General features: G+C 55.9%; 1 protein-coding gene across 1 annotated transcript; it reads right to left on the bottom strand.

Moving 5' to 3' along the window:
• Positions 1-2,719: 2,719 nt before the first annotated feature.
• CCDC185 (coiled-coil domain containing 185) lies at positions 2,720-4,531 on the bottom strand. The gene has a single exon (XM_036079121.2). It carries the CDS (start codon positions 4,529-4,531, stop codon positions 2,720-2,722), a length of 1,812 nt encoding a protein of 603 aa, XP_035935014.2.
• Between the last annotated feature and the right edge of the window lie 9,344 nt (positions 4,532-13,875).

Here is a 13,875-nt window from a genome sequence, read left to right as displayed (position 1 = left end):
GTGGTGGGCATGGTGGTGGGTGGTCATAGAGGTCATGGGCATGGGGGTGGGTGGTCGTGGTGATTGTGGTGGAGGTGGCGGTGAGTGGGGGTGGGGGTTGGAAGTCTCAGCTCCCTATTTGGTCTCCACTGACACTGGGGAGCTCCGTATTTCAACCTGATGACGGCAGAGGTCTTTGTTGGCATGGGTAGGGTGGGTGTCACGGGGTTTCTGTGGTGTTTAGCTGGAGTGGAGTTACTGTCTGAAAGTTTTCTGTCTTGTTAGGCTGCCCTTTTACTTATTTGGCTAGAGACAGCAGACTTGTTGATGTTTCTGGGTCACCTGCTTCTTCTGCTTCAGGTCTGGGATGCGTGTGGTAGAAGGGAAACCCAGAGTATTTGCTCTATACGGTTCCTCGGGTCCTGAGTCCGTGGTCCGTTGGCCTTCTCTCCACGTTCAGAGTCTTCTCGTGTTTGTTTCACAGATGATTTTCAGGGTATATGTGTATCTGGGAAAATACATTTATTTATTCTGAGGTAGAAATAGGGGAAAGTATATTCCATCCAAAGTTTTATTTTCTATTGATTATTGCTTCCAGTCACATTCGCAGACAACTGGATAAAAGAATGACAGTATGCATTTCTTTCTTGGAGGAGAGAGCAAAGAATATTAGTGGGGGTAAAGTCATAGGATATGGATGTGGGGTCAAAACATCCTGCTTGACGACTGTTTTCCTGACTGTATATTGACCAGCATGGGTATGAAATCTTGAACAGTGACTCCGGATCACAAAATGGATGTGCCCCACCAGCACAATGGTTGAGTGCCCCATGCAGGCAGTCTGTCCAGGAAGGGTGACGTCAGGGTGGGCAGCCAGGGTGCCCCACATTTCACAGAGGAAGCAGAATGGGAACAAGGCTTAGGGACACCAATCCGGGTCTGACGAAAGGGGGTCGAGACAGGGGGAAAGGAACTCACAAATATCATCGAGAATAAAACGCAACATTTAAGGACAGGGTCTGCATTAGGCTCTGGGCACTGCGCCGAGCGGCTTATGCTGATTATTTACTCATCCCTCCCAAGTACAAATTTTAAGTCTGCTTTACAGATGAGCAAGCTGAGGCTCAGGAAGGTAACTTCCCCATAGATCAGCTGCATCAAGAGGAGGAGTTAGATTCTTGGGAGGTCTGAAACATCACGCACTCTCCCACAAGGCCAGGAATGCACCTGGCATGTGGCCAAAACAGCGAATTAACCCAGGGGAACAGGAGAGAGTAGATTGGAAATTGAGGCAAGATGTAGGAGCATTTTTTGAGCAAAGGAGTGAGGGCCCGAGGAGGCCTCGTTGGGGGCTCCCAGGTCAGGGGAGGGACACGAAAGAGGGAGGAAGTTCTGGTCCCCACTACATGAGAATGTGGGTGCCTGGGGGGCTCAGTCTGTTGAGGGACTGACTCTTGATTTTGGCTCAGGTCATGATCTCGAGGCTGTGGGTCCGAACCCCGCCTTGTGCTCCATGCTCAGCGAGGGTCTGCTTGTCCCTCCCCCACTCCCACGCTCTCTCTCTCTCAAATAAATAAATAATAAATTAAAAAGAAAAGATGAGACTAGGACTCACTCTCATGCTGACCTCTGAACAAAATCCCTGGCCAGGTTACTTTTCATGTCATTTCAAAAAATCCTAGTAAGACAGTCGGGCTCATTCTTTCCCTCTTTTCTAAAGACAAATGTTACATTAGGAGCTTTGAAGAAAACCTGTATGATTTTTTGATAGAAGCTTTGAGATGTGATGGGTTAAATCCTACTCAGCTTGTGGCTCCTTAATGTGAAAATGTCATGTTCCTGAGTCATGCTGAGTCATTCATTCAGGGCTGGTGAGGTCAATTAGACACCATGTGGGTAGACAGATGACATCCCCCACCTCCTTCAGGAGGGACAGAGGAGAAATAGATTCCAATTGAATTTTGTTCCAAAAGACTGGACAGGACTGGCCAAAGAGGGGGAGTGTGCGAAGAATCAAAGCAGAAGATTCCAGTGAGCTCTTGGATAGCGGGGCTGTGGCCAAGCAATGAAGCACCAAAAACACCTTCCAGAACACCAATTCCATGGAGTGATCTGAGGAAAGAGGGGTGCCACAGTTTGTGAGAAACTCTAGGTTGAACAGTTGAATTTCTTTACTGCAGGCCTTTTCAGAGCCTTTAAAACTTTCAGGTGCATTATGAACACCCAAGAGGGGATGTAGTATGCAGGGTTCCCAAATCCACTTGTTTACAGAAATCCCCCCCACTCACCCAGTCACACAATCTCTTTTCTTTCTTGGAGATTCCTTATGACCAGTACCTCACACCTCACCTTACATTGATTATTTTATTTATCATCCCTCAAAGCATCCCTTTGAAGTACCAGTTATAATTTGTAGGTTCTGGGACAGGAAAAGAACTGAATCCCGTCCTGCAGATTTTTCTCTAGTTCCTACACAATGGGCCTGATGTGTGCTTCCAAGATTACTGAAGAGCTCATCTTTTCTATTTAAATGGAAACTACAGATTACCAGTCATTTTCTTAAATGCTCCCACTCTCTCAGCTCCCCGCATGAATCAATCAATGAACCAGTTCATGAGAGGAAAGTGCAGCTATTTTATATACTTTTTCAAACCAGTGCTCAGTTATAATCAGATTAGAGAGTGCATCGGTCGCCCGCCTCTCCTCGCCCCTGCGCAGGCCCTGGGCATCCGCCCGGCTCTCAGCAGCCCTGCGGCCCCGGCCCGCGCGGAACCTCGCGCACCCTCCAGTCCAGGAAGCTGCCGGCCAGCGCGCGGGCGTGCTCTCTCCTGGACGCCCTGGAGATCTTCTGGAACTCCTCGAATGTGGCGTCTTTCTCCCGGGAAATCTCCTCCATCCTCTGCTCCTTTTTCCTGATGGCCTCCTTGATGCCCTCGATGTGGCACTTCTCCTCCTTCTCGGCTTTCAGCTTCAGGATGTGATGGTTCTGCTCCCGCAGGACGCTGAGCTCGTGGATGTGCGGCACCTTGTCCCTGACGTTCCTCTGGACGCTGGTCCGGGTCTGCTGCCCCCTCGGCTCGGCCAGCTGGGCCAGCAGCCGCCTGTGCGCGCGTGCCTGCTCCTCGGCGGCCTCCGCGCGCCGCCGCACGTGCGGCCCCTGCTCCCCCTGCTTCTGCGCCCTGTCCCTCAGCTCTCGCGGGCGCTCCTTCATCAGGCCCCTCGCGGCCTCGTGGGGCCGCTGGGAGCTCTGCTCCAGGGACAGCTTCCTCAGGAGCTCCTCAGCCTTGGCCTGGCAGTCCAGCAGGACCTTCCGGGCCTGGTAGTTGACGAGGGAGCTGAGGTTGGCCTCCTGGGCCTTTTCCTGGGGCTCCATGGCGTGCAGGCTCTTCCGCTGAGAGGCCTCCGGCAGCTGCAGGCCGTCCTGCCCCCGCAGGCCCTGCACCATCCTCTCGGGCTCCTGCAGGAGCAGCTCGCGGCTCTGCCTCCGGGGCGCGGGCGCCGGCTCGGCCACGGCCCGGGCTCCCTCCGGGTTCTCCAGCAGCGCCCTGCGCGCGCGCTCCGACCGGGGAGCGCTCCTGGCTAGGCCGTCCCGCCGCCGCACGCGCTGCTCCTTCTGCCGCCACTGTTCCTGGCTCTCCTGCAGAAGCAGCTTGCGCTCCCTCTCCAGGGTCATCTGCACCTTCTGGTCCGAGCGCTTCAGCTCCTCCCAGGCCACGGCCGCCTGCTGCTGGAGCTCCCGCATTCTCTGGGCCTTCTTGAGCCGGGTCAGCACTAGGGCCACGATCTTCTGGTCCCTGGAGGACATGACCGCCTCCTCCAGCTTGTATTTGAGGATCTGGGTGTGCGGGCTCTGAATCTCTCTGCTGGAGACTGAGGGCTGGGAGAGCGGGCTGGCTAACGACTCCAGCAGATCACTGCCGTCCCTCTTGTGGGCGCACACGCACGCCGACTGCGCCCTGAACTCTTGAGACCGCACGGAAGACTTCTCCGAGACAGCGGAGGACTGGGACCAGTGACCTGGACCCCTGCACAGCGGCACCGCCCACTGGTCTCCGCTCTGCGCCCTCTCCACCCCGAGGGTCCCGCTCAGGGGGGTGTACGCTCCCTCAGGGTAAAGCGGGGGCGAGTCTCCCTGGGCCGGAGGGCAGGGCTGAGGCCCTCGGGGGTGTAGGTGGGGCTGCCGCCGCCAGGCGGGGCTGTGCGCGCCGCTTCCGGGCTGAGACTTGGGCCCGGGCTCGCCCCAGGCGTCCTCCAGGTGCCGGCCGCGGGGCCGGGGCCTCCTGGCGCCGTCCGGGGGCCTCGCGGCCACGTCGGTCAGGCTTCGGCTTTCCCTTGGAGAGTCGGAGCACCTGCGCCGGCAAGGCCGCGCGGTGGGCGCACGGCGCGGGTAGGGCCAGGGCGCCACGGTCTCGTTCCCCTCGCCTGGGGTCGCGGCCCCCGAGCCCAGGCACGGCTCCGTCCTGGCCCCGGGCCCATGCAGCCGCGCCGCCGACGCACGCTTCCCGCCCGGGTCCAGCACCGAGCGCGGGGAGAAGCGGCCCAAGCCCTCCATGCTCGCGCCTGGCGTGTGAGCGAGGGTCCCGGCTCCGCGGTGCTGCGGCCCCCCTCCCGCCCTCCGACCCCCGACCCCCGACCCCCGACCCCAGGGTCCGTGCCTGTGACGTTCTGGCCACGTCACAATGCGCCTTGGCCACTGGCCTTCCAGCAGCTGCGCGGCCAGGGGGAGGGGACTGCAGGAATCAGGGGGCCCCAAAGCCGAGGGTGCATTAGGAGGCCCCAGTATTTCAGGCAGGGACTGAACTCGCATTTGTATACCTTCAAGTAGCAGGATTTTTAAAAGAACTGGCGTGAAGGCGTCACTCCAGAATGGAACGCGGGGGATGGTCGAGGTGCCCCCGGGGAGGAAGGTGGTACCTGCATGCGCCTCCACAGTGTAAGCAAAGTGAGCGGCTTTGGAAGCACATTCGGCCGCTTCCCCACCCTTCTGCCGGTTAAGTTAGCAAACCCGATAATGTTTTGTTTACTTTTTTTTTTAACTTTAGAACAGGAAAAAGACTGGTCTATTTTTTCTCTAGTGTAGCAATTACTGCTTTTGTCAAAATATGAATGTTGTGTGCACACTTCTGAAATAGCATCAGCGAATTACCGCGCTGAACCCAGATCCATTGCTTTTAGTCCTTTTTCTCCAGTTTTGGGAGATTATATATCCTTGTTGAGGCTCCCTGGGCTCCGGGGAAAAGGACTGGATCTGATCCTGGAAAGGTGAGTCTGAGTGTCCTCTGCCACTCTCCACCTGTGTGGTCTGGGACGTTCTGGAAAAGGGGAATGGAGCTGGGGAGCTGTCCTGAGGGTCAGATAAAGTTAGCTCCAAGGGCTTAGCACTTCAGTGCATTAGTAGATGTTACACGTTGATGTCCTGCTAGGCCTCAGTTAAGAATTTTAAGACTTAAATGAATATATGGGTTTACAGAAGTTTCTGCAGATTTCCCAGCTTAAGAAAAGAAAGGAATTAGGGTAATTCTGAAGCAGGCTCGGTCATGTTCATCCTGTGCTGTGCATCTTGGCTATGTCCCTTTGTCTGGGGTACGACGATGGGGATGCAGTTCTGGGCAATATTCTCCAAATATGGTCACTCCTGAAAGGGGAGGACGGAGCAGGACCCACCCTGTGAGTCACCGGCATCTCGTCCGAGCTTCGCACCAATGCGGCCGGGCAGGCCCGGTAGGAACTGATAACATGTCCTTAAGAAAAATCTCAGACCTAGCCAGGTTCACGGAGGTCCCCAAAGTTCACTTGGTCCCTGGGAGAGGTTTTCCACGATGCCATGCTGCCTCTCAGGGCACGAGCTTGAGGTTGGGGCATGTGCTGTGCCCACCCCCCGCCCACCCTCATAGATGGAGGCCCTAACACCCCGTGTGTTGGTACTTGGGGGTGGGCCTTTGCGAGGTAATCGGTCAGAGGCGGAGGGTGGGGCCCCACGATGGCATCGGGGTCGGCACAGGAAGAGGAGTATGTGGGGCCATGGCGGCCGGGAGGTGGGCGTCTCAGGCCCTCCCGGGAACGGGGTGGACTGGCACTTTGATGTTGGCCTTCCCAGCCTCCAGAACTGGGACAAGCAATGGCTGTTTAAGCCCCAGCCTGTGGTGTTTCGGTGTAGGAACCCGGTATCGCAGCGTGAGCTGCGTGAGATGGAGTGCTTTTAGGGATGTGATGACTGAGTGCCTGAGGGCTGTGGTGGCCGTGCCCTTGCGTCCACGTGGCCGAGCCCTGTCCGGGAGCCCGTCCTGCCTGGGTGGGGCCGTCAGCACATCCCAAGTGGAGAAGCAGCTGCTCTACCCAAGATTTCTATTGGTGCTACTCACATCATCGTCAGAAAAATGATTTTGTGATGGCAATTTTTACCAAGAGGTGACTTTAAAAAAAAATCAAATTCAATTTGAAATGGAATAATTTAAGTGAGGATCTATTTGGGCGTGAACTGAGTCGTGCTGATACCCGAGTGTCCTATCTCTCTGTTAAAGCTTTGGAAAGCACCTTGGAAATCTGGCTGTGGCCAGTACCAGCCGCTTCCTGTCACCGCAAAGCAGTGTTGTGGGGGGGCACAACACAGGTATCCAAGAGCCAGGAGCCCTGCCCTAGCCTGCGCTGCGACCCACAGAGTCCCTCCGACTGGATGCTTCACCCCCAACTTCTGGCTGCTTCATCCCTGCAGGAGATCATCCGTGGGTTTCGTTCAGCTCCAAATGTCACTGGAAAACGGGAGTTCCATCCAGTAAACACTATGCTTCTTTCTGTAAAGCAAAAATGTGTTAATCCATTAGAAATGCTTACCGCGGTGCCTGGCGTGTGCTTGCTGCCTTATAAATATTAGCCACTCACTAGAATTATCGTTATCATCATGCCAAGAGCAGTAAGACCGTAGCAGCGTAGGGCTGAATGGGGAGACCCAAGTTCGGAGCAGAGCCAGGCCAAGAACCAAGGACTCAAATTCCCAGCTGAGGGCTGTTGGCCTCTTGCTTCCCCTTGGGTGTTCTCAGACTTCCTGGTGGAGCCGAGGATGGCTCGCTCACCTGTTGCTGGTTGAATAAAGGGCACAGTCTTAACTTCATCGTGGCACGGGGTTAGAAGATCATCTGGGGCCCTTGCGCACCATGTTGCCTGAAGAAACACATCCAGGGCACAGATGTGACAAGTGGTTAAGTAGTGACCTTAACGGGATCCCTAAAGGAGGGAGGCCCAGTTCAGAAGGCGAGTTCATCTGGGTTGTTGGTCGGGAGGCACGAAAGCTGGGGGCAGCTGGGATCCCACCGGACGGGGACGGACAGGAGTTCCCAGCAGGCCGAAGCCGCAGGAACACCCGGCTTATCGGGGTCATGTGTGTTCTATTCCGGGGGGAGAGGGGGCCACGTGCAGGCGATGACACCAGGAGTGTGGCTGTACCCGGCTTCCACGGGGACCTTCCATGCTTCCCACCCCGCTCTAGGATCGCGGCAGCGGCCGTGGGCCCCAGGCCCGGTGGGCGGCTTTGGCAGCCTGGAGGCGTCTGTCCCTGCCCTTCTGCCCCCAGAGCAGCTCATGCGTTACCTGTTTTATATCCTGGGGCTCTCGGTAACACCTCACTGAGGAGAATTGGGGTTCTGCTTATAGAAAGGGCTGGAAATCCACTGTGTAGACAACAGGGAGGCGTCCATAAGCGTCTTGAACCCGATAGAAGTGATCTGAGTGGGCCTATATTTTACAACTCACCCTGGCAGCAGTGTGGAAGGCAAACCGGGGAGAAGGGGGGGATTGGAGAGGGGCCAGCGAGGAGGTCGGTTCAGTAATCCAGGTGAGCAAGGAGGAAGGTGAACCTGGCCCCGGGCCAGGGGACGGGAGGGGCCGGGTCAGAGGTCGAGAGGCCAGAACGGAGGGTGGATTCCTCCCAGAGAAGCCTGGGCAGGGGTGAGTGGCAGTGGCCAGCTCCGTGGAGGTGACCTTGGGAGCAGCAGTCTTGGAGATGAGGTGCAGGTGAGCCCCCAACATGAGCTTGGAGCACAGCATGGGGTGGGGGCAGGCATCGGATGAAGCCCTGGGGAGATGATGGGCTCCTCCCCAGGCTGATGAAAGAGATGTTTTGCGAATGCTGAGCTGCCAAGCATTCCCTTGATACTGCAAACAATCAACCTTGCTTTTATTTGGCGAAAAATCCTCAAAGCGTTTCACTGGAGGCCCCAGAATTTGGGCCTTCTGCCAAATAAAGATCTGGGCCTCTTTTTTTTCATTTGTCGGAGTTTTGGAAAATACGGCAAACGTGCTCAGATGGCACGATTCAGATTAATCTCTGAAATGGGAGTGTGCTCTGCGCGCTTCCTGGGAAGCTGGCTCTGGCCCCTTCAAGTTCCGTCTCAGCAAAGCTCCTGGTTCTCGGAGCTAGTTTGTGGGTGGTTCCAACTGTCAAGTGTTCTAGAACGCACACTGCAGTCCAAAAACCAACCGTGAAAGAGTATGTGTAGTATCTCAACACTTTTTTATACTGGTTACTTGCGATGCTATTTTGAACACAAAATGGACTAAAGAAAATATATTATCAAAGTTAATTTCACACATTGCTTGTTTTAATGTGTCTATTAGTAAATTTAAAACTGCCCCTCTATGCAATATATATCGTGGTGTATTTCTATTGGATTGCTTTGAGATTATCTTTTCTAAGAAGATGGTATTTGGGTCAAAGGTGTTTTTCTCAATGTCTGGAGGGTCGGGTAAATTATGAATTTTCCAAATGCAGCTTTGGAGTAGTTTCACAGAAATTCAGTCTTTCCTCGCGTCACCCAGGAAAACAGATGCCCCAAAGTAACAGTGTCTGCAAACCCCGCACAGAGCCGCTCTCTGTCCAATGCGAGATGTGGACACACTAAGAATGCCAGACCCACAAAACAGTAAAGAAAGAAATCTCATGTGAACACCCAGGGCAGTACACGGACACCTTAGGCTCATGCCGTACGGAGAATGAAAACTGTAGCCTGTAAACTTGTTTCTTTAAAAAAGGAAAATCGTGGGAAAAGAGCCTGGCACTATGAAAGTCAGGTTTCCATGGAGACCAGCATTTACCCACGATGCGAACATTCCACGTGTGAGCTTCCATGCATAAGGAGGACGGCGCAGGCGGAGCGCGTGCGGGAGCATCCCTGTGAGCGCAGGCCGTGTGGACCCAGAGCAGGAGCCGCAGCTGAGGCTGGCCTCCCCGGGCACAGACCAGGCGCAGACGGGTGCAGACGGGCGCAGACGGGGCGCAGACGGGCACAGACGGGGCGCAGATGGGCGCAGACGGGCACAGACGGGGCGCAGACGGGCAGAGACGGGCGCAGACGGGGCGCAGATGGGCACAGACCGGGTGCAGACGGGCGCAGACGGGGCGCAGACGGGCGCAGACGGGCGCAGACGGGCCGCAGACGGGGCGCAGACGGGCACAGACCGGGCGCAGACGGGCGCAGATGGGGCGCAGACGGGGCGCAGACCGGGCACCCTGAGCCGGCAGAGGGAGGACCCCAGCAGCACCGCAGAATCGAGTGTGGACAAGGGGTCAGGAGAGGATTTTAGACATTCGCAGTTGAGGGGCATCTTAGGATTTTTTTTTTTTTTAAGTTTTTATTTGTCAGAGAGAGAGAGAACGAGCAGGGGGAGTGGGAGAGGGAGAAGCAGACCCCCCCTCTAAGCAGGGAGCCTGATGCGGGGCTCGATCCCAGGACCTGAGCTGAAGGCAGATGCTTAACAACTGAGCCACCCCGGCGTCCCCGCATCTTAGGATTTTGATGTTTTTCACATTTGTCACCTTCACGCAATTAAAAGCGCCAATTCTTATAAAGAGAGGAAGGAGTCAAAATAGTACTTTCAGAGCTGATGGTGACCCAGACACAGAAAATAGCACAGTTATTTATTTTTGAAATCTTATTACAGAGTTTGTAATGCTAAACGTGGGGAGAGATTTTTCCAGTAGAAACTTGGGGGGAGAGTTACATGTCATAACATACCCGATTTGAGGTCACTTCTTCGTCCTCAGCGTAACAGACATTTTGTTGATTTTCAGGAAAGAACGTGGTTTGTTAAAACTTAAAAAAAAAGCGTGGAGTTTTTAAAGTCTGTCTTTCCCCTCTGGTTGGTTAAAATTGAGCCTGGGGTTTTTAACTTCAAAGGAAATGTGTTTTTCAGAAAGCTCTGAGTGAGGGAGCCTTGCTCTGCCATGGGGGTCTGGCCCGGGGGGTCTGCCGAGTCTGCGGGTAGCGTAGCGTGTTGAGGATGCGAGCCCTCTGCTGGGTTATCAGCTGGGTGGGCGTCCTCAGCCCCCGCAGTTCCCACCTGCACATCCACAGGTGGAGCTGTGGCAGGGTCTCGGCCACGCTGCTGCCTGCAGGAAGTGGACAGAGGCAGCTTGGTCTACCTGCCGGGGTCTCTGCACGGCCACCGTCAGTCCTCCTTACCACATGGACCGGGGCTCCTTCTTCAAGTCTTGGTCCCAGGGAAGCTGTCCCTGACCTCCCTGACCAGATGGACACCCCCACTGAGGACCCTCGCAGCCTGTGGCCGTACCAGCCCCTGTCCTCAGTGATCTGGGTCCACTGCAGGGCTGCACGTGGGGGCTCCCTCTGCCGGGAAGTTCCCGGACAGAAGTATGTCCAGGGCCTGCTTTGGCCATACCAGCGGTGTTTCTGTGAAAAGACACGCTCCTTCGTTCGTTCAGCTGACGATCATTTCTTAGCCCTGCCCTTGGCACAGTGATGCGTGTGGACATTAAGACCTAGTCCCTGCTCCCTGTCAACCTAGAGATTCCCAGCGGACGGCAGCAACTGCCAGAAGAAAGGTCCTGAAACATCGGCGACGTCCCAGGTAAAGGACGTCCCTTCTGTGTTGGAAGCATGGGGAACGGGGTTGAGTACCTGCCAGTGTCCCTGCATGGGATGTGAGCTCCGGGAGGACCGGCATCATTGGTTTGCTCTGTCCTGGACCTCCAGCGCCTGGAGCAGTATCCTCACGCACTAGGACGGGACACGTACTTGCTGAGTGAATGGCTGCCCGAATAAATGGACTGCACGTGTAAGCACTGTAGGGTTGGGTTCACAACTGAGCTGAATGAATGCCGGGTGAATGTCAAGTAAGTGATCCCACAGAGCAGGAAGCATGCGCCTTCCTGAAGGCCCGTTTGTGCTGGGCTGACAGTGGCTTTAAAGGGAAGAGTCTTCAAGAAACCAGGAGAAGAGGCGAAGTGATAGAGGAGATGAAATAAAAAAGTCAGGAAAATAGCATTTTTAATGTAATTAACCACTGAAAGTCTCTCTGAAATCATGGCTTACCTTACCTGCTAGTCCCGAGAAGGGAAGATTCGACTGTAGGGCGGGCCGTGGTGAGGCCACCTCGTTAGCCACACCTGTTTGAGGTAATCCAAGAACCCGACAGGTCAGAGCTTAACCTTACTGAAGATGTATCCAACTCGGAATCAAAGAGAAAGGCTCAATGCCCAGAGGCCATTTCTGCTGCTCTTCCCCACCCCCAACCGCACCCCTGTGATCTAAAGTGACACTGACTGTTCTGAGTATCAGGTATTTATGCCAGGCTCCCAAGGGGCGGCTGTCTCTGCTCGGTGAAACGCCTCGGGGCTTCTCTGGGTGAGAAGCCCACGGGCCACAGGACTCATTACTGGGGAAAGAAGCAACTCAAGAGAGTGTGATGGGCCTCGCCCTGAAGGAGCCTGACTCCCGAGCTTTCCTTCTCTTCCAGAAACTTGTCCCCGGGACTGCCTCTCCCAGGTCCCTCTGCATCTGTGTGGGACCCTGTGACTCGCTGGCCGGTGGAATGTGAGCACAATAGATGGGGGCCACTTGTAGGCACGGCCCACGCACGCCTCACCCTCCTTCCTAGGGGCTGGTGTAAAAAATGTTTTGATCGTGCTCTCTTGACCCAGATTTGGGACCCCGGCTTGAGGCAGGCCAGTTGCCCTTCTCGAGCAGTGGATTCGGTCCACACCCCCAGCCACTTCCCTCGCTGGGCACCCACACTCTGGGGCACTACGCACTGGCTCTCGTTGGCTCAGGGGTAACCCCGAGGTCCCAGAGCCTCCAAAATTATTCAGATTAGCTGATCCACGGGAGCCCACCGGACCTAGCTAAGTGCGTCCCGCCTGCTGCACATGAGCCGCGCCCTGGAGCTCCCGCGAGCTGCCACTCTGCCCCTGGGGATAGCTGCCCGTGTGGCCCTGCCTGACAACCTTCTCTTGTTTGGAGCTGGAAGCAGCAGGGAATGCGGCCCTTTGTCCACCTGAGTGTTGCTTGTGTTGGGTCCTGGCACCGCTGAGTCTTACAAAGCAGCTGAAGACCAGAGGCTCCCGAAAGCCACGAGTTACAGACAGCAAAGTGGCTTCGTGCCCGTGTCCCTGAGTGACCGCCGTGGAGCAGCCCGACTTCAACCCGGCAGTCCCCGTGCTGTGCCAGGGGGAGCGAGCCACTCTGCGGCACTGGACCCGTCGTGTCTTAGCTTGTCCATTAGGGAGACATGCTTAGATGGAGACCTAACTCCCTCCTCGGGGCTCAGGGCTCCCCCGAGTGCCTTCCCTGAGCCAGGCTGTTCCCGATTTCCCACCATCACAGAAAATCTGCGGTGACTGTGAACACTTCGCAGGTACGGGACACTTTGCAGCTGTGATCCTCTTCGTTTAGCTCCCAGGGCTCCTTCCAGGAGGGACAGTGAGCGTGCAGCTGAGGCTCGGCCTGCCCCCCTCCAAGGTGCATGCATGCTTTAAGGGCGCCCTGGGTTTGCTGTCGTCCGGTGTGGTCAGACTCGCAGATGAGGAAATGACTGTCAGGAAGGAAGACGATTGTCACACTCGTGGTTCCCTAGAAACAGGAAACACAGAAGTCTGGAGGGACACACCAGGAAGCCCAGGCGGTCGGGAGGCAGGGGAAGCCGGGCTGGCCCAGAGTGTGGGAGCCCATAGAGGGGGTGGGGGGGTGTGTGGGCTCTGGTTTGCTTCCTCCAGGACTTGGCGGGCCCCGGGAGGGGCCGTCTCTCCACGGTCAGCAAGGCCCCCGTGTCAACGCCTCAGAACACGGAAAACAAACCCATGGTTAATACACAGCAACTTACCCTCCTACCGTGGAATATGGGGTTTCTCTTTTCCCTGTATTTTCACGGAACTCCCTGTATCGTCACACTTACACTTGCAGTCCGTGTGACGGGGTAAACTGTCTGTTGTCGTTGGTGTGCTCTGATGGATTACTGATGCTGGGTGCTTTTCACGGATCTGCGGGCCAGGGGGAAACAGCCCCTTCCCAGCTCCCCTCCGAGTTATTCACACTTCCGCACAGACCCCGGTCACAAGCCGCACTCCCCCACATGGCTCGCTAAGCCTTCTCGCTACGGCTCGGGTGCTTCGCCAAGTTTTCGGGGTGCTTCCCAACCTGCTGTCTCAATTCTGCCCTTGGTCTCTGGCCCCACCCTCCCTCCTGGTCTCTGCAGAGCTGTTCCCCGTGCCTGGGACACTCCCTGCACCGTCTCTGCCCTTCCTCCACACACACACACACACACACACACACACACACACACACGTACACACGAGTGCACACACACATGCACGCATGCACACACTCATATGACATACTGGGTCAGGTTGTCTCCAGTGTCCTTGTGTCTTCCAGTCTTATATCTGCCCCATGACACTACCTGCAGATTTATTCTCAGCTCTCCCCACGGACTGCAGACTCCTTGAAGACAAAGACTGTCTTCTCCCCTCCTGTAGCCTCCGTTCCTAGCATGGTGACTGGAACGTGTCAGTACCCAATAGGACACTTCGCATGGCACAGAGTGAGCGGGAGCTGACTGGGCTCACTCATCCTGTTCCCCACCCCAAGCCGTAGCTCTTCTCCTCTCGGA

Source organism: Halichoerus grypus, chromosome 7 (genome assembly GCF_964656455.1).
Source record: "Halichoerus grypus chromosome 7, mHalGry1.hap1.1, whole genome shotgun sequence".
In the NCBI taxonomy this organism is placed as follows: Eukaryota; Metazoa; Chordata; class Mammalia; order Carnivora; family Phocidae; genus Halichoerus; species Halichoerus grypus.
The sequence above is the reverse complement of the archived record's forward strand: the minus strand, read 5'-3'. Positions and strand labels throughout refer to the sequence as shown.

What these genes read in the sequence shown, in the direction of transcription:
- CCDC185 (XM_036079121.2), bottom strand. Translation starts at nt 4,531, where the DNA reads ATGGAGGGCTTGGGCCGCTTCTCCCCGCGCTCGGTGCTGGACCCGGGC.